Raw genomic sequence first — 18,919 nt, 5'->3', positions numbered from 1 at the left:
AAAAACTGGATGCTGGAAATCCATAACAAAAATAAAAATATAAATAGCTCGAAAAACTCGGCAATTCTGGCAGCATCTGCCGAGAGGAACACATTTAACGTTTCGAGTCCGTATGACTCTTCAACAGAACGAAGTAATGCCGATTAATGCTCAGTGATAACATCCTTTGACTTATTAATATTGATGAAGCGTCTCTCTGACTGTCTTTTCCTCCTCTTTCTGCTTCCACTCTGCAGCGCTGTCTCATGTGTAGTTCCACACCTCCCACCCCTGCAAACACAGTTCTCTCTCTCTCTCGTTATTAACCATTGGTGTCCTTTCTTTGCAGTCAAACAGTAGCAGAATGAGTGGTGAGACGGGAGCCGGGAAACCCCTGAAGGTGGGCTCACGTGTGGAAGTTATCGGGAAGGGGCACCGTGGCACTGTTGCTTATGTGGGTGCCACTATGTTTGCCTCTGGGAAATGGGTTGGAGTGATTCTGGATGACGCCAAGGGCAAAAATGATGGAACAGTGCAAGGCAAGAGATACTTCACCTGTGAGGAGAGTCATGGCATCTTCGTACGCCAGTCACAGGTAATGTGTTACCGAATCCTGAAGGGGAGGTGGGATGGCATTGCAGGGGACATTGAGTGGGCTGGATGTTTGGGTGCTGGGTTTGTGGTTGGTTGAGTGATTGGACTGGTACTGGGCGTGGATTTTGTGTTGGGATGGTGTGGAGTGGCTGCTGTATGTAATGGGGGTGTTTTGGTATTTGGTTTGTGGAGAGATTGGGAGGTGCGTTTGTCGGGGTATTTTGGGGGGTGGCTGCTGGTGTTTTGGGGTTGGTATTGGCGGGAGCATGGTCTTGTGGTGGTGTTTCAGCTTTGGGATTTTGGGGTTCCTGATGTTGCTTTTTTGTGGTTCAGATTGTTGTGTTTCTGGGGACCTGGTTTTTGGGGTTTGGGTCTTTGGGTTGTTTGGAGTTCAGGATGATTTTTTTTGGGTTTCAGCACGTTGCCTTTTTGGGGTGTGGGCCCTTCTTGTTTTGGGTTCTGGACATTGGCTTTTGGGATTCGGGGCATTGGGTTTTTTGAGGATTTGGGGCATTGGGTATCTAGGGTTAGAGATGTTGTGGTTTGAGACATCAGGTTTGGGTGATTGGGTTTTTGGGGTCAGGACGGTGGGGTTCTGGACTTTAGATTTTTAGGGTTAGTCACATCGAGTTTGGGGCTTTGGGTTTTTGGGGTTTTGCATGTTTTTTGGGGTCTGGTGGTTTGGTTTATTGGGGTTCAGGATATTGAGTTTGAGATTCGGGATATTGAGCTCTTTTGGGTTCATGGTGTTGGCATTTGGGACGTTGGGTTTTGGGGGTTCATGGCATTGGGCTTTTGCTGTTTGGGACATTAGGGTTTTAGGGTTCAGGGTGTTGTGGCTCAGCATTGGGTTTTTGGGGTTTGGGAGTTGGTTTTTGGGGATCAGAACATTGGTTTGGGCATTTCTGGGGTTTGGGACGTTGAGTTTTTGGGGTTTCAGGGCATTGGTTTTTTTGGGGTCCGGGGCGTTGGGCTTTTTTGGGGTCCGGGGCGTTGGGCTTTTTTGGGGTCCGGGGCGTTGGGCTTTTTTGAGGTCCGTGGCGTTGGGCATTTTTGGGGTCCGGGGCGTTGGGCTTTTTTGGGGTCCGGGGCGTTGGGCTTTTTTGGGGTCCGGGGCGTTGGGCTTTTTTGGGGTCCGGGGCGTTGGGCTTTTTTGGGGTCCGGGGCGTTGGGCTTTTTTGGGGTCCGGGCATTTTTTGGTGGGTTGGGTCATTGGGTGTTTGGGGTTCAGACTGTTGGGTTTTTTGGGTTCGGGGATTTGGGGTGTTGCATTTTTGGGGGTTTGGGGCGGTGGTTTTTGGGGTTTGGGCCATTGGGTTTTTTGGGTTCAGGCCGTTTGGGGTTTGGGACGTTGGTGTTTTTTTTTGGCTTCTGGGTGTTGGGTTTTGGGGTTCAGAGTGTTGCTTTTTTGGGGTTTGGGGTGATGGGTTTTTTTGAGTTCGGGTGTTGGTTTTTTTGAGGCCGGGTGTTGGTTTTTTTGGGTTCGGATGTTGGTTTTTTTGGCTTCTGGGTGTTGGGGTTCAGAGTGTTGCTTTTTTGAGGTTTGGGTCGGGTGTTGGTTTTTGGGGGTTTGGGTGTTGGTTTTTGGGGGTTCGGGTGTTGGTTTTTGGGGGTTCGGGCGTTGGGTGTTTTGGGGTTTGGGGCGTTGGGTGTTTTGGGGTTTGGGGCGTTGGGTGGTTTGGGGCGTTGGGTGTTTTGGGGTTTGGGGCGTTGGATGTTTTGGGGTTTGGGGCGTTGGGTGTTTTGGGGTTCGGGGCATTGGGTTTGGGGCTCGGGATGTTGGTTTTTGGGTGTTTGGGCATTGGGTGTTTTGGGGTTTAGGGCGTTGGGTGTTTTGGGGTTCGGGGCATTGGGTTTGGGGCTCGGGATGTTGGTTTTTGGGGGTTCGGGCATTGGGTGTTTTGGGGTTCGGGGCGTTGGGTTTGGGGCTCGGGATGTTGGGTTTGGGGGATGCAGGCTCTGGTGTTTTGATTTGAGGGGGTGGGGTGTCAGTGGTTGGGTGGATTTTTAATCTGCAGTTGATTGTGTTTCAGATTCAGCTCGTCGAGGATGGTGCTGACACCACTTCCCCTGATACCCCACAGGAACCATCGTCTGCAAAACTTCCCAAGCGAGGTAGGGGATCCTGATTCATTAGGAAGCATTGGGTTTGTTGTCTCTGGGGTGAAACAGGCCTGTCAGCCACACTCAGCCATCAATGGCTAAATCTGTGGAGAACTGACTAGGTGAGGGAGCACAGACTCTCCAAAAACCCTGAGCTGAATGTGCAGCAGAGGGGCATACATTGGAGGCAGTGGGCATTGAGAGAGTTATTCAGGGTAAATGGATAGAAATTAGAATGCAGAAACAAGACAGGGGACCCATTCACTCTTAGATTAAACAGTTTGACTCTACAGATATGGGAGTTGAGAAGAATGAGAGATGATCTTGTTGAACCATCTAAGATTCTGAGGGGGCTTAACAGGTTTGATACTGAGGGGATGTTCACTCTCATGGGAGAAACTAGAACGAGGGGGAACAGGTTCAAAATAAGGACTCTCCCCATTGAAGCTGGAGATGAGGAGGAATTTCATCTCTCAGGGTTGTCAGTCTGTGGGATTCTCTCCCCCAGAGAGCAGGGGAGGCTGGCTCATTGAATATATTCAAGGCTGAGTTAGACTGATTTCTGATTGACAAGGGAGTCAAGTGCCCAGCTATAACCTCCTTAATGATCAATTCTAACATCTTCCTCATGACAGACGTCAAGATAACTGGCCTATAATACCACCAAGTCTAATATAACCCGCTCTCTGGTTGGCCCCAGAACGTGCTGCTCTAAGAAACTATCTCGAAAGCATTCTATGAACTCCTCATCCAGGCTACTCCTGCCAATCTGATATTTCTAGTTTATATGTGGATAAAAGTCACCCATGATTATTACTTGGAGACTAGTGCTCTGCTCCTTTCCTTTAACTTGACTACTGGGGCCTCTTTCTGATTCCTGACTTTGTCCCTGCCTAAGACTTGCTCCTGGGGCCTCTTTCTGTCCTACTCCCTGGTTTGGGACCTCTCCCTCTCCCCCTCCCCATCCCGTGTCTTGCTCCCTGGACACAGCTCAGTGCTGCTTCGGTTCAGGTCATCTGACCTGCAGTTTCACTTCTTTTCGTCTGCATAGGTGCAGCCATTTCCTGGCCAACACATGCGTAGGAGACCCAAGCTCCTGACCTGCCACTGCCGATTTAAAATTGAGCTATGTATTTCACAGCTGTTTGAGTGAAGTTCCTCCTCATCTTGGTCCTGAATGACCGTAATCCTGAGACTGTGTCCTGGGCTGTAGACTCTCCAACAAGCAGAAATAGTCTCAGCATTTACCCTGTCAGTCCCCTTCAAAACCTTGAATGTTTCAGTGAGATCACCTCTTCTTCTGAACTCCAGAGACTCTAGGCCCATTCAACTCTATCTCCCCTTGTAGGACAACCCTCTTACCTGAGGAATCAATCTAGTGAACCTTTGTTGAACTTCCTCCAAGGCACATATACCCTTCCTCTGGTACTGAGAGCAAAGCTGTCTACAGTATTCTAGGTGGGATCTAACTGAAGCCCAATAGATTTGCAGCAAGACCACTTTATTTTTGTACTGCAGCTGTCTTGCAATGGGGGCCAATTTTCCCTTTCTAATTGCTGCATCCACCGTCATATTTCCTTCCATGAATTGGGGTTGTTGTGATCCAGTTCGGGATCAGTGACTTTTTGTTTAAAACAGACAAGGTTTGAAATTCCAGTTACCCAGGAAGAAAATGGAGCTGTGCGATTCCACAGATTTAAACAAAATAAACTTTACTGTACAAAGCTAGAAAAGCAAAACCATCTACAATATCTATCAGATACTCTTAACATTCAGAGTTAACGTGAGTCATCTGGTAGGACAGAACCTGAGTATTGCTGAAAAAAGAGACATGGCAGAGCTTTTCATCTTGCACTCATCAGGACACTCACAAGAATACCACTATAAGGGGAAAACAACAATTTATACTGTATGTGAAGAGAGTGCTGATTGTTAGGCAAGTGGACTCTGGTATAGGCATTGTCATGGAGAATGCACCAATTGATGGCGACTGACAGTTAGCTGACAAGAATTGTTTGATATTTAAACCAGGCTGCTTGGCCCTGATTGGTCAAGGCATTGCCCTGAGGAATGAGTCAGCAAATGGCTGTCACTTGTTTAGCTGAAGCAGGTGCAATGTGTGTAGATGCTCTTTCTGTTTGTAAAGAACAGGGCCCTGTGTGTTTATATATAGCTTCCAGTACACGCAGATGTCCTGTTATGATCCCAGCTGATGTTACTACTGGACAAGCCAGATCCTAGGGTGGAACCCAGCTTGATAGATCCTAACCTTTATGTTTTGTTTAGAAATGTGGAGAGCGGATACTGAACAGAGTCACAGGAGTCAGCTAATGAACTTTTAACAAAAGAATAAAACATTTAACAAGCAAGAAAGGATTAAATATATTACAATACTCCTTCACCCACAACTATACCATTACAGACATATACAGATTTGTCAGGATAACACAAGTTACAAGAGCTATCTTATACTCTTGACATAAGTACATAGTCCATGTAAACCAATAGGTGACCTGTGCTCAGACACAACACACACTGAAACCAAGTGACAGATGCCACCTCAAACAGATGTTATGGACCCCTCAACTACTCCCCCCAGACGCTTGTCACACCGTCAGTCAACCGGCCTCACTGAACTCCGGGGTTTCTAATCTCCACTCTCTGCTTTGGAATCTTCTCCCAAACGACACTTTCTCTTGGTCGCCTTCCACAAGGGTCCAAATCTTGGGTTTCGAACTCTTCTTCCGGTGTTCCTGCCCCTTAGATCACCACTTGCGTTCAAGCTTCCCCTTCCATGCACCCTTTCTCAGGTACTCAGACATGCCAACAGAACACCATTGCTTCACAGGCCCACAGTAAAGAGTTACAGACCTTCGCTGTCTCCGTGGATCTTCTGGCTTCTCGCAAGCCTATTTTGCTTTAAGTCTGTGCTCTGCAGCTTTCTCTTATAAGCTTAGAACCTCCCTCTGCTCCTCACTCTTAACTTCACTTAACAGGACCTTTTCCAAATTCCTCCTCTTTTCCTTTGGCTAGAGGGCTTTCTTGGGACCCCTCCTTTCTGTCCCACTCCTTGGCTTTGGGACCTTTTAGTTACTTTGGGAACTCTGCTCTATGCAGTTCCCTCTGCTGTGTTCAGCTTCTCCTGGTTTCAACTGAACTGAACTTGCTTTTCTGTTTTCCTATCTCTGTGGGTCCCTGTCTTTGGACCGCTGTTGTTCAGCAACAGTACAGTTTTTTTCCTACCTCATGTTTGTTTTAACTTCCCTTTAAGAGTCATAAAACCTCATTAGAACGCAGGCATCTTTTAAAGTAAAACCAAAGCTCAAATCCCCCTATCCTATATATAAAGAAAACTTCTGAGGGGAGGAACCACCATCCATGGTTAACTAGGGATGTTAAGGAAAGAATGAAACTTAAGGAAAAAGCAAAGACTCTGCAAAGATGATTGGACAGAATATAAAGAACGGCAGAGAATGACTAAAAGGTTAATCAGGAGGAAGAAATTAGAGGATAGGAGGAAGCTAGCAAGAAATTTAAAAACAGACAGGTGTCCCACAGGGGTCTGTGCTGGGGCCTCAACTCTCTACAATTTACATCAATGACTTAGATGAGGGGAGTGAAGACATGGTGGCTAAATTTGCAGATGACACAAAGATAGGTAGAAAAGTATGTTGTGAAGAGGGCATGAGGAGGTTGCAGATGGATATAAATAGGTTGAGTAAGTGGGTAAAGATCTGTCAAATGGAGTTTAATGTAGGAAAATGTGAAGTTGTTCACTTTGGCAGGAAGTACAAAAAAGCAGAGTATCACTTAAATGGAGAACGGTTGCATAATTCTGAGGTGCAGAGGGATCTAGGTGTTCTAGTACATGAGTCACAAAAAGTTAGTATGTGGGTACAGCAAGTAATTAAGAAGGTTAATGGAATGCTATCCTTTATTCTGAGAGGAATTGAAAATAAAAGTAAGGATGTTATGCTTCAGTTATACAGGGCATTGGTGAGACCGCACCTCGAATACTGTGTGCAGTTTTGGTCTCCTTATTTAAGGAAGGATGTAAATGCATTGGTGGCGGTTCAAAGGAGGTTTACTAGATTGATACCTGGAATGAGTGAGTTGTCTTATGAGGAAAGGTTGGACAGACTGGGCTTGTTTCCACTGGAGTTTAGAAGAGTGAGGGGTGATTTGATTGAAGTATAATCTATACAAGATCCTGAACGGCCTAGACAAGGTGGATGTGGAAAGGATGTTTCCTCTTGTGGGTGAGTCCAGAACTAGGGGGCAATGTTTTAAAATTAGGGGTCACCCTTTTAGGACAGAGATGAGGAGAAATTTTTTCTCTCAGAGGGTTGTGCGACTTTGGAACTCTCTGCCTCAGAAGGCGGTGGAGACAGGGACATTGAATAATTTTAAGGCAGAGGTAGATAGATTCTTGTTAGGCAAGAGAATCAAAGGTTATCGGGGTTAGATGAGAATGTGGAAATTGAAACACAAGAAGATCAACCATGATCTTATTGAATGGCAGAACAGGCTCGAGGGGCCGAATGGTCTACTCCTGTTCCTATTTCTTATGTTACGTTCTTATGATGCGCTCGGTGCTGATGCGCTGGGAACTGGTGCATTGTGTGCTCTGGCGCGCTGGGTGCTCTGGCGCGCTGGGTGCCCTGGCGCGCTGGGTGCCATGACGCACTGGGTGCTCTGACGTGCTGGGTGCTCTGGCAACCCAATACGTTGCCTCCCTGGTGTCTGGGTCAAGGGCTGCAGGGCATTCTGAAGGGGGAGGGTGAACAGTCAGAGGTTGTGGCTCACATTGGTACCAACGACATAGGTAGAAAGGGGGATGAGGTCCTGCAATAAGAATTTAGGGAGGTACGGACACAATGGGCTGAAGGGCCTGTTTCTGTGCTGTGTAACTCTGACTCTGGGTGCCGTGAGACTGGGAGCTGAACAGTGCGCCCCTGTTCTGGCTGTGGGCACACCAAGAGCATAGTGTCGTGGGGTAAAACGAGATTCTCTGGTAAATTAGCTACAAATGACTTTGAACTGTTGTGGGCAAATCCCAGATTTCAGGTTTGGAATCTTCTCCTTAACTAAATGTAAATCAATCTTAGTTATTGTCCTTTCTTTATTTTTTGCAGAGATGACTGAGACTCCTAAAAGCAGCAAGCTGGTGAGTCGAGTGGATAATGAGGAATTGCTGCTGCTGTAAGGCAAATCTTTCCTTTCACACAGTCTAGGTGTCCCTAATACAGCTCCCACATCGCTGCACACACGACTTAGAGAAAACGCCAAAGAAACCGACCTTCCTGCATAGTGGGAGACAGACCCTTCCCCGGTTATTTATGGTAAAGACAGACCTGGGCACCTGTAACTCCTGTCCATTCCTTCACTAGAATGTCGGCCCACCATACTTCAAATTCCCTGCACACATTGCATCACAGGCCTGAGGAGGCAAAGCACTTCACACAGTCCCTTAGTGTCCAGCATCCCAGTCAGCCTAACTCCCAGCCCGCGCTCCCGCTCCCGCCTTCCCCCGGAGCCCGCGCTCCCGCTCCCGCCTTCCCCCGGAGCCCGCGCTCCCGCTCCCACCTCCCCCCAGAGCCCGCGCTCCCACTCTCGCCTTCCTCCAGAGCCTGCGCTCCCGCTCCCGCCTTCCCCAGGAGCCCCCGCTCCCGCCTTCCCCCGGAGCCCCCGCTCCCGCCTTCCCCCGGAGCCCGCGCTCCCGCTCTCTCCTTCCCCCGGAGCCCGCGCTCCCGCTCTCACCTTCCCCCGGAGCCCGCGCTCCCGCTCCCACCTCCCCCCAGAGCCCCCGCTCCTGCTCCCGCCTTCCCCCGGAGCCCCCGCCTTCCCCCGGAGTCCCCGTTCCCGCTCCCGCCTTCCCCCGGAGCCCCCGCTCCCGCCTTCCCCCGGAGCCCCCGCTCCCGCCTTCCCCCGGAGCCCCCGCTCCCGCCTTCCCCCGGAGCCCCCGCTCCCGCCTTCCCCCGGAGCCCCCGCTCCCGCCTTCCCCCGGAGCCCCCGCTCCCGCCTTCCCCCGGAGCCCCCGCTCCCGCCTTCCCCCGGAGCCCCCGCTCCCGCCTTCCCCCGGAGCCCCCGCCTTCCCCCGGAGTCCCCGTTCCCGCTCCCGCCTTCCCCCGGAGCCCCCGCCTTCCCCCGGAGTCCCCGTTCCCGCTCCCGCCTTCCCCCGGAGCCCCCGCCTTCCCCCGGAGCCCCCGCCTTCCCCCGGAGTCCCCGTTCCCGCTCCCGCCTTCCCCCGGAGCCCCCGCTCCCGCCTTCCCCCGGAGCCCCCGCTCCCGCCTTCCCCCGGAGCCCCCGCTCCCGCCTTCCCCCGGAGCCCCCGCTCCCGCCTTCCCCCGGAGCCCGCACCCCCGCTCCCGCCTTCCCCCGGAGCCCCCGCTCCCGCCTTCCCCCGGAGCCCCCGCTCCCGCCCCCGCCTTCCCCCGGAGCCCCCGCTCCCGCCTTCCCCAGGAGCCCGCGCTCCCGCTCCCGCCTTCCCCCGGAGCCCGCGCTCCCGCTCCCGCCTTCCCCCGGAGCCCCCGCTCCCGCCTTCCCCCGGAGCCCCCGCCCCCGCCTTCCCCCGGAGCCCCCGCTCCCGCCCCCGCCTTCCCCCGGAGCCCCCGCTCCCGCCCCCGCCTTCCCCCGGAGCCCCCGCTCCCGCCCCCGCCTTCCCCCGGAGCCCCCGCCTTCCCCCGGAGCCCGCGCTCCCGCTCCCGCCTTCCCCCGGAGCCCCCGCTCCCGCCTTCCCCCGGAGCCCCCGCTCCCGCCTTCCCCCGGAGCCCCCGCTCCCGCCTTCCCCCGGAGCCCCCGCTCCCGCCTTCCCCCGGAGCCCCCGCTCCCGCCTTCCCCCGGAGCCCCCGCTCCCGCCTTCCCCCGGAGCCCCCGCTCCCGCCTTCCCCCGGAGCCCCCGCTCCCGCCTTCCCCCGGAGCCCCCGCTCCCGCCTTCCCCCGGAGCCCGCGCTCCCGCCCTCGCCTTCCCCCGGAGCCCCCGCTCCCGCCTTCCCCCGGAGCCCCCGCTCCCGCCCTCGCCTTCCCCCGGAGCCCCCGCTCCCGCCTTCCCCCGGAGCCCGCGCTCCCGCTCCCGCCTTCCCCCGGAGCCCGCGCTCCCGCTCCCGCCTTCCCCCGGAGCCCCCGCTCCCGCCTTCCCCCGGAGCCCCCGCTCCCGCCTTCCCCCGGAGCCCCCGCTCCCGCCTTCCCCCGGAGCCCCCGCTCCCGCCTTCCCCCGGAGCCCCCGCTCCCGCCTTCCCCCGGAGCCCCCGCTCCCGCCTTCCCCCGGAGCCCCCGCTCCCGCCTTCCCCCGGAGCCCCCGCTCCCGCCTTCCCCCGGAGCCCCCGCCCCCGCCTTCCCCCGGAGCCCGCGCTCCCGCCCTCGCCTTCCCCCGGAGCCCCCGCTCCCGCCCCCGCCTTCCCCCGGAGCCCGCGCTCCCGCTCCCGCCTTCCCCCGGAGCCCGCGCTCCCGCTCCCGCCTTCCCCCGGAGCCCCCGCTCCCGCCTTCCCCCGGAGCCCCCGCTCCCGCCTTCCCCCGGAGCCCCCGCTCCCGCCTTCCCCCGGAGCCCCCGCTCCCGCCTTCCCCCGGAGCCCCCGCTCCCGCCTTCCCCCGGAGCCCCCGCTCCCGCCTTCCCCCGGAGCCCCCGCTCCCGCCTTCCCCCGGAGCCCCCGCTCCCGCCTTCCCCCGGAGCCCCCGCTCCCGCCTTCCCCCGGAGCCCCCGCTCCCGCCTTCCCCCGGAGCCCCCGCTCCCGCCTTCCCCCGGAGCCCCCGCTCCCGCCTTCCCCCGGAGCCCCCGCCCCCGCCTTCCCCCGGAGCCCGCGCTCCCGCCCTCGCCTTCCCCCGGAGCCCCCGCTCCCGCCTTCCCCCGGAGCCCCCGCTCCCGCCCTCGCCTTCCCCCGGAGCCCGCGCTCCCGCTACTGGTCGCTCATGCCCCTCTGATTCTGGCTCTCCATCTCTGATTTAAAATGAAGTTTTGATCTGTCATCAGCTGCTGTTCCCGGGAGAGAGATCCAAACTTTGCCACCATCCCTGTGTTGAACTAATTGCAATCCTGAAGTGATTGCCCCTCATTTTTGACTATGAACTGAATCCTGGATTTCCCAAAGAGCCTGTACAGTTCAAGAGTAAAATCCTACAGGAGATGCTTGAAACCTGTAATAAAAACTGGAAATGCTGTTAGTATTTGTGGGGAAAAAAAGAGTTAACGTTCAGGTCTCTGACCCTTCAAAAACGGAGTGAATGTTTCAGATTGATGACAAATCATGGCCAGGATTCAGATGAAAGATTATGAAGCTGAAACATTAACTTAGTCTCTCTCCATAGAATCTGCCTGACCTGCTGAGCATTTCCTGCATTTCCTGCTCTGTTTAAAGCAGGAATAATTTCACCCTCTCTCTACCTTATCTGTTCGTGTAATTGCCTTGAAAACTTTAATCAAACCGCCCCTTAATCTTCAAAACTGCGGAGATCACAAATACCTCGAGCACACCTTGGAACAGGCTACTCTTGTCTTCTCTATTTCGTGATGTCTCTTGTTCTGCCCAGGCTGATTTTACATTTGCATTTTCTGAGCATGCAGGGTTTCTCTCTACACTCCTCCTTATTCCGTTCTTAAAGAGCAGCAAACTTCCCTCCCCAAAACCCCTCGTCCCCTCACCCTGCTCGAGACTGTTGAGTCTCCCCTCCCTCCCCTCACCCATTCACTACATTCGTGACTGTCAAGTGTCGCTCCCTCCCTCAATCCCCTCCCTCCCCTCAGTCCCCTCACCCCGATCACTACACACGATACTGTCGAGTTTCCCTCCCTCCCTCTCTCCCCTCAATCCCCTCCCTCCCCTCAGTCCCCTCACCCTGCTCACTACACTGGAGACAGTCATGAGTCCCTGCCTCCCCTTTGCATTGGGACTCCCCCCCCCTAACAGCAGTGTGCATGTTCCCATATCACTGCAGCTCCCCAGAACCTTCTCCAGGGTGATGAGGGATGTTCAAAGCTCTTGCCAGTGACACATCCCTCGAATGAGTAAAAATGTGCGACTCAGGAAAGTACTGATCACGGTGATATTAACCTCTGCCTTTTAATCTTTAACCTCTGTCTTTTAACCTTTAACGTTCATGCAGCGCGGAGCAAAGCCTAAAAAGGTGGTGCATGTTGGTGTCTGTGTCTGTCGTTCTGCTATCGCATGAGCACGTTCCTGGGCATGTTCATTACTGCTCCCATTCTCCACTCTAACCCCAACGTTCTCCGTGTCGTGTTGGTGTGACCAGATATTGCTCACATTCCCCATCGCCCCCACATTCAGCTACCCGGGCGGATGGATATCTCGGTCACACGGTGTGCACGTAGTCCCTGGGGTGGATGGATATCTCGGTCACACGGTGTGTGTAGTCCCTGGGGGTGGATGGATATCTCGGTCACGCTGTATGTGTAGTCCCTGGGGGTGGATGGATATCTCGGTCACGCTGTGTGTGTAGTCCCTGGGGGCGGATGGATATCTCGGTCACGCTGTGTGTGTAGTCCCTGGGGGCGGATGGATATCTCGGTCACGCTGTGTGTGTGTAGTCCCTGGGGGCGGATGGATATCTCGGTCACGCTGTGTGTGTGTAGTCCCTGGGGGCGGATGGATATCTCGGTCACGCTGTGTGTGTGTAGTCCCTGGGGGCAGAGGTGGTTCAGAGGAGGTTTACTAGATTGATACCTGGAATGAGTGGGTTGTCTTATGTGGAAAGGTTGGCCAGACTGGGCTTGTTTCCACTGGAGTTTAGAAGAGTGAGGGGTGATTTGATTGAAGTGTATAAGATCCTGAACGGCCTTGACAAGGTGAACGTGGAAAGGATGTTTCCTCTTGTGGGTGAGTCCAGAACTAGGGGGCAATGTTTTAAAATTAGGGGTCACCCTTTTAGGACAGAGATGAGGAGAAATTTTTTCTCTCAGAGGGTTGTGCGACTTTGGAACTCTCTGCCTCAGAAGGCGGTGGAGACAGGGACATTGAATAATTTTAAGGCAGAGGTAGATAGATTCTTGTTAGGCAAGAGAATCAAAGGTTATCGGGGTTAGATGGGAATGTGGAAATTGAAACACAAGAAGATCAGCCATGATCTTATTGAATGGCGGAGCAGGCTCGAGGGGCCGAATGGTCTCATGTTCCTATTTCTTATGTTCTTATGATCAAACATACGAATTAAGAGCAGGAGTAGGCCATTAGGCCCTTCGAGTCTGCTCCGCCATTCAATAAGGTCATGGCTGATTTGGTTTTAACCTCAACCCCACATTCCTACCTACCCTGGATAATCTTGCATCCTCTTGTTAATCCAGATTCTAGCTCTGTCTTGAAGATACTCGGACCTTTTTGGGGAAGGGAATTCCAAAGACTCATGACCCTCAGAGAAAATGTTTTTCTGCATCTCTTTCCTAAACAAGTGACCCCTTATTTTTAAACAGTGACCCCTGGTTCTAGATTCTCCCACAGGAGGAAACATCCTCTCCACATCCACCCTGTCAAAACCCCTCAGAATCTTATGTGTTTCAATCAAATTACCCCTCGCTCTTCTAACCTCCAGTGGAAACAAGCCCAGTCTGTCCAACCTTTGCTCATAAGACAACCCACTCATTCCAGGTATCAATCTAGTAAACCTCCTCTGAACCGTCTCCAACGCATTTACATCCTTCCTTAAGGAAGGTGACCAATACTGTACACAATAATCCAGATGTGGTCTCACTAGTGCCCTGTACAACTGAAGCATAACCTCCCTACTTTTATATTCAATTCCCCTCACAATAAATGATAACATTCTATTCGCTTTCCTAATTACCTGCTGTACCTGCAAACTAACCTTTTGTGATTCATGCACTAGGACACCCAGATCCCTCTGAATCTCAGAGCTCTGCAATCTCTCACCGTTTAGATAATGTTTTATTTATTCTTCCTGCCAAAATGGACAACCTCATGTTTTCCCACATTATATTCCATTTGCCAGATCTTTGCCCTCTCGCCTAACCCAACTATATCCCTTTGCAGACTGCCTACATGCTCTTCACAATTTACTTTCCTACCTTTCTTTGTGTCATCAGCAAATTTGGCAACTGTCCCATCCATCCCTTCATCCAAGTCATTGATATAAATTGTAAACAGTTGAAGTCCCAGCACTGATCCCTGTGACACACCACTCGTCACATCCTGCCAACCAGAAAAAGACCCATTTATACCAACAATTTCCCTATGACAGACGTTAGGCTAACTGGCCTGTAGCTTCCTGCTTTCTGTCTCCCTCCCTTTCTGAATAACGGAGTTACATTTACTATTTTCCAAGCTAATGGAACCTTCCCTGAACCTAGTAACTTTTGGAAAATTAAAACCAGTGCATCAACTATCTCAAGATAAAAGCAAAATACTGCGAAAGCTGGAAATCTGAAACAAAAACAAAAATAGCTGGAAAAACTCAGCATTAATTTTGCTTCCAATTTCCACCCCTCCATCACTTTCACATGGTCCATCTCTGACACTTCCCTTCCCTTCCTTGACCTCTCTGTCTCAAATTCTGATGATAGACTGTCCATCAATATCCATTACAAGCCTACCAACTCCCACAGCTGCCTTGACTACAGCTCCTAACACCCCGCTTCTTGTAAGGACTCCATCCCATTCTCTCAGTTCCTTCGCCTCTGTCACATCTGTTCTGATGACGCTACCTTCAAAAACAGTTCCTCTGACATGTCCTCCTCCTTCCTTAACCGAGGTTTTCCATCCACGGAGGTTGACAGGGCCTTCAACCGTGTCCGGCCCATATCCCGCGCATCCGCCCTCACGCCTTCTCCTCCCTCCCAGAAACATGATAGGGTCCCCCTTGTCCTCACTTATCACCCCACCAGCCTCCGCATTCAAAGGATCACCATCCGCCATTTCCGACAACTCCAGCATGATGCCATCACCAAACACATCTTCCCTTCACCCCCCCCGGCGGCATTCCGCAGGGATCGTTCCCTCCGGGGCACCCTGGTCCACTCCTCCATCACCCCCTGCACCTCAACCCCCTCCCACGGCACCTCCCCATGCCCACGCAAAAGATGCAACACCTGCCCCTTCACTTCCCCTCTCCTCACCGTCCAAGGGCCCAAACACTCCTTTCAAGTGAAGCAGCATTTCACTTGCACTTCCCTCAATTTAGTCTACTGCATTCACTGCTCCCAATGCGGTTTCCTCTACATTGGAGAGACCAAACGCAGACTGGGTGACCGCTTTGTGGAACACCTTCGGTCTGTCCGCAAGAATGACCCAGACCTCCCTGTCGCTTGCCATTTCAACACTCCACCCTGCTCTCATGCCCACATGTCCGTCCTTGGCTTGCTGCATTGTTCCAGTGAAGTTCAACGCAAACTGAAGGAACAGCACCTCATCTTCCGACTAAGCACTTTACAGCCTTCCGGACTGAAGATTGAGTTCAACAATTTTAGACCATGAGCTCTCTCCTCCATCCCCACCCCCTCTCCAATTTTCCCCCTCCTTTTTGTTTTTTCCAATAATTTATATAGATTTTTCTTTTCCCACCTATTTCCATTATTTTTAAATGTATTTCCATCCATTGTTTTATCTCTACCTTTTAGCCTATTTCGATCCCTTCCCCCCACCCCACCCCCTCTAGGGCTATCTGTACCTTGCTCATCCTGCTTTCTACCCTTAATGTCACCATTGGCACATCCTTTAGCCAGTATCACCACCGTTAACACCCTTTGCCCTTAGTTTATGACATCTTTGGCAATCTCTCCTCTGCCTCCATCTATCACTGGCCCTCTATCCAGCTCCACCTGTCCCAGCCCCTTAAACAGCTAATATTTCACCACATTTCCATTTCTCTTTAGTTCTGATGAAGAGTCATACGGACTCGAAGCATCAACTATCTCACTAGCACTTCTTTTAAGACCCTCTGATGAAGTCCATCAGGACCCGGGCACTTGCCAGCCCACAGCTCCAACAATTTACTCAGTACCACTTCCCTGGTGATTGTAATTTTCCTGAGTTCTTCCCTCCATTTCCTGAGTTGCAGCCAATTCGATTCACTCCACGTGTTATCAAGAAACGGCTGAAGGCACTGGACCCTGCAAAGACTATGAACCCTGACAATATTCCGGCAATAGTACTGAAGGCTTGTGCTCCAGAACTTGCCGTGCCCCTAGCCAAGCTGTTCCAGTACAGCTACAACACTGGCATCTACCCGGCTATGTGGAAAATTGCTCAGGTTTGTCCTGTACACAAAAAAAACAGGACAAATCAAACCCGGCCAATTACCGCCCCATCAGTCTACCTTCCATCATCAGTAAAGTGGTGGAATGGATCATCAACAGTGCTATCAAGCGGCACTTGGTTAGCAATAACCTGCTCACTGATGCCCAGTTTGGGTTCTGCCAGGGCCACTCAGCTCCTGACCTCATTACAGCCTTGGTTCAAACATGGACAAAAGAGCTGAACTCCCGAGGTGAGGTGAGAGTGACTGCCCTTGACATCAAGGCTGCATTTGACCGAGTGTGGCATCAAGGAGCCCGAACAAAACTGGAGTCAATGAGAATCGGAGGAAAACTCTCAGCTGGTGGGAGTCATACCTAACAACAAGGGAAGATGGTCGTGGTTGTTGGAGGTCAGTCATCTCAGCTCCAGGACATCACTGCAGGAGTTCCTCAGGGTAGTGTTCCCGGCCCAACCATCTTCAGCTGCTTCATCAATGACCTTCCTTCCATCATAAGGTCAGAAGTGGGGATGTTCGCTGATGATTGCACAATGTTCAGCACCATTCACAACTCCTCAGATACTGAAGCAGTCCATGTCCAAATGCAGCAAGACCTGGACAATATCCAGGCTTGGGCTGACAAGTGGCAAGTAACATTTGCGCCACACAAGTGCCAGGCAATGACCATCTCCAACAAGAGAGAATCCAACCATCGCCCCTTGATGTTCAATGGCATTACCATCACTGAATCCCCCACTATCAACATCCTGGGGTTACCATTGACCAGAAACTGAACTGGACTAGCCATATAAATACTGTGGCTACAAGAGCAGGTCAGAGGCTAGGAATCCTGAGGTTAGTAACTCACCTCCTGACTCCCCAAAGCCTGTCCACAATCTACAAGGCACAAGTCAGGAGTGTGATGGAATACTCCCCATTTGCCTGGATGAGTGCAGCTCCCACAACACTCAAGATGCTCAACACAGAATCTCTCAGAGCAGAACTGGCATGGACAAGATGGGCCAAATGGCCGCCTCCTGTGTAACTTTTCTATGGTTCTAAGAGGCCCTTCGGCCCATCGAGTCTGCACCGACACATGAGAAACGCCTGACCTACCTACCTAATCCCATTTACCAGCACTTGGCCCAAAGCCTTGAATGTTATGATGTGCCAAGTGCTCATCCAGGTACTTTTTAAAGGATGTGAGGCAACCTGCCTCCACCACCCTCCCAGGCAGTGCATTCCAGACCCTCACCACCCTCTGGGTAAAAAGGTTTTTCCTCACATCCCCCCCTAAACCTCCTGCCCCTCACCTTGAATTTATGCCCCCTCGTAAATGACCCTTCATCTAAGGGGAACAGCTGCTCCCTATCCACCCTGTCCATGCCCCTCATAATCTTGTCCACTTCGATCAGGTCGCCCCTCAGTCTTCTCTGCTCCAACGAAAATGACCCAAGTCTATCCAAGCTCTCTTCATAACTTAAATTTTTCATCCCAGGCAACATCCTGGTGAATCTCCTCTGCACCCCCTCCAGTACAATCACATCTTTCCTATAATGTGGTGACCAGAACTGCACACAGTACTCCAGCTGTGGCCTCACCAAGGTTCTATACAACTCCAACATGACCTCCCTACTTTTGTAATCTATGCCTCAATTGATAAAGGCAAGTGTCCCATATGCCTTTTTCACCACCCCACTAACATGCCCCTCTGCCTTCAGAGATCTATGGACACATACGCTAAGGTCCCTTTGTTCCTCAGAACTTCCTAGTGTCATGCTGTTCATTGAATACTTCCTTGTCAAATTACTCTTTCCAAAGTGTATCACCTCACACTTTTCAGGGTTAAATTCCATCTGCCACTTATCTGCCCATTTGACCATCCCGTCTATATCTTCCTGTAGCCCAAGACACTCAACCTCACTGTTAACCACCCGGCCAATCTTTGTGTCATCTGCAAACTTACGAATCCTACCCCCCACATAGTCATCTATGTCGTTTATATAAATAATAGGGGACCCAGCACAGATCCCTGTGGTACACCACTGGACACTGGCTTCCAGTCACTAAAGCATCCTTCTGTCATCACCCTCTGTCTCCTACAACTAAGCCAGTTTTGAATCCACCTTATCAAATTACCCTGTATCCCATGTGCATTTGCCTTCTTTATAAGTCTCCCATGTGGGACTTTGTCAAAGGCTTTGCTGAAATCCATATAAACTACATCAACTGCACTACCCTCATCTACACACCTGGTCACCTCCTCAAAAAATTCTATCAAATTGACCTCGAGGTGCTTTTGCTATGAGGCCATTAATTAATCCTATCTCACTGCACAATACCAGATGTAGGAAGCCTCCTCCCTGGTTGGCTCCAGAACGTTCTGTTCTCAGAAATTATCCCTTAAACATTCAACGAATTTGTCATCTATTCTACCTTTGCCCATCTGGTTGTTCCATAATCGCTGTACCTCTCTATTGTGTTAATGTTGTCTTTCATTACCGGAGCCACCCATCCATCTTTTCCTCACTTCGTGCTCTTCTTTAATGTCAATGTTCAGGTCCAAACCTACCACATCCTGTAGCCATGCCTCTGTAATTGCTATAAGATCGGAGTTGTTTATCTCTATTTGCATTCTCAGCCCATCTGTTTTGTTTCAAATGCCACATGCGTTTAGATACAGAGCCTTAAGTTTTATCCTTTTAGTACTTTTGTAACCTCTAGCCTTATTTTTTGGTTTACTGTTGAACTTGTACTCTCTGTCCCTTCCTGTTTATTATTTCCCATATTCATACCTTTCTTGCCTTTTCTGTTTGATTTACCACATCTTCCCAAAGTTCACCCCTTGCCCCCACCCCCCAATTTAGTTCAAAGCCCTTTCTACTTCCCTAGTTCGACAATTCGCTTGAACACTCATCCCAGCACGGTTCTGGTATAGCCCGTCCCAACGGTACAGCCCCCACTTTCCCCAGCACTGGCACCAGTGCCCCGCAGTCCCAAACCCACTGCTCCCACACCAGGTTCTGAGCCATATATTCATCTGCCTGAC

At 51.9% G+C, this 18,919-nt stretch overlaps 1 protein-coding gene across 1 annotated transcript in view; it reads left to right on the top strand.

Annotated features, from left to right (window-relative positions):
* The first annotated feature begins 331 nt into the window (after positions 1 to 331).
* Positions 332 to 18,919, top strand: part of LOC144675072 (dynactin subunit 1-like) — a 94,920-nt gene continuing 76,332 nt past the window's right edge. The window contains exons 1-3 of the mRNA XM_078536116.1: positions 332 to 574; positions 2,607 to 2,688; positions 7,812 to 7,843. Of these exons, the coding sequence (XP_078392242.1) occupies positions 344 to 574; positions 2,607 to 2,688; positions 7,812 to 7,843 (345 nt within the window). The 5' untranslated portion in view covers positions 332 to 343. The remainder of the gene's footprint in view (positions 575 to 2,606; positions 2,689 to 7,811; positions 7,844 to 18,919) is intronic.

This window comes from Cetorhinus maximus, unplaced genomic scaffold, assembly GCF_964194155.1.
Source record: "Cetorhinus maximus unplaced genomic scaffold, sCetMax3.hap1.1 HAP1_SCAFFOLD_910, whole genome shotgun sequence".
Taxonomy (NCBI): Eukaryota; Metazoa; Chordata; class Chondrichthyes; order Lamniformes; family Cetorhinidae; genus Cetorhinus; species Cetorhinus maximus.
The sequence above is the reverse complement of the archived record's forward strand: the minus strand, read 5'-3'. Positions and strand labels throughout refer to the sequence as shown.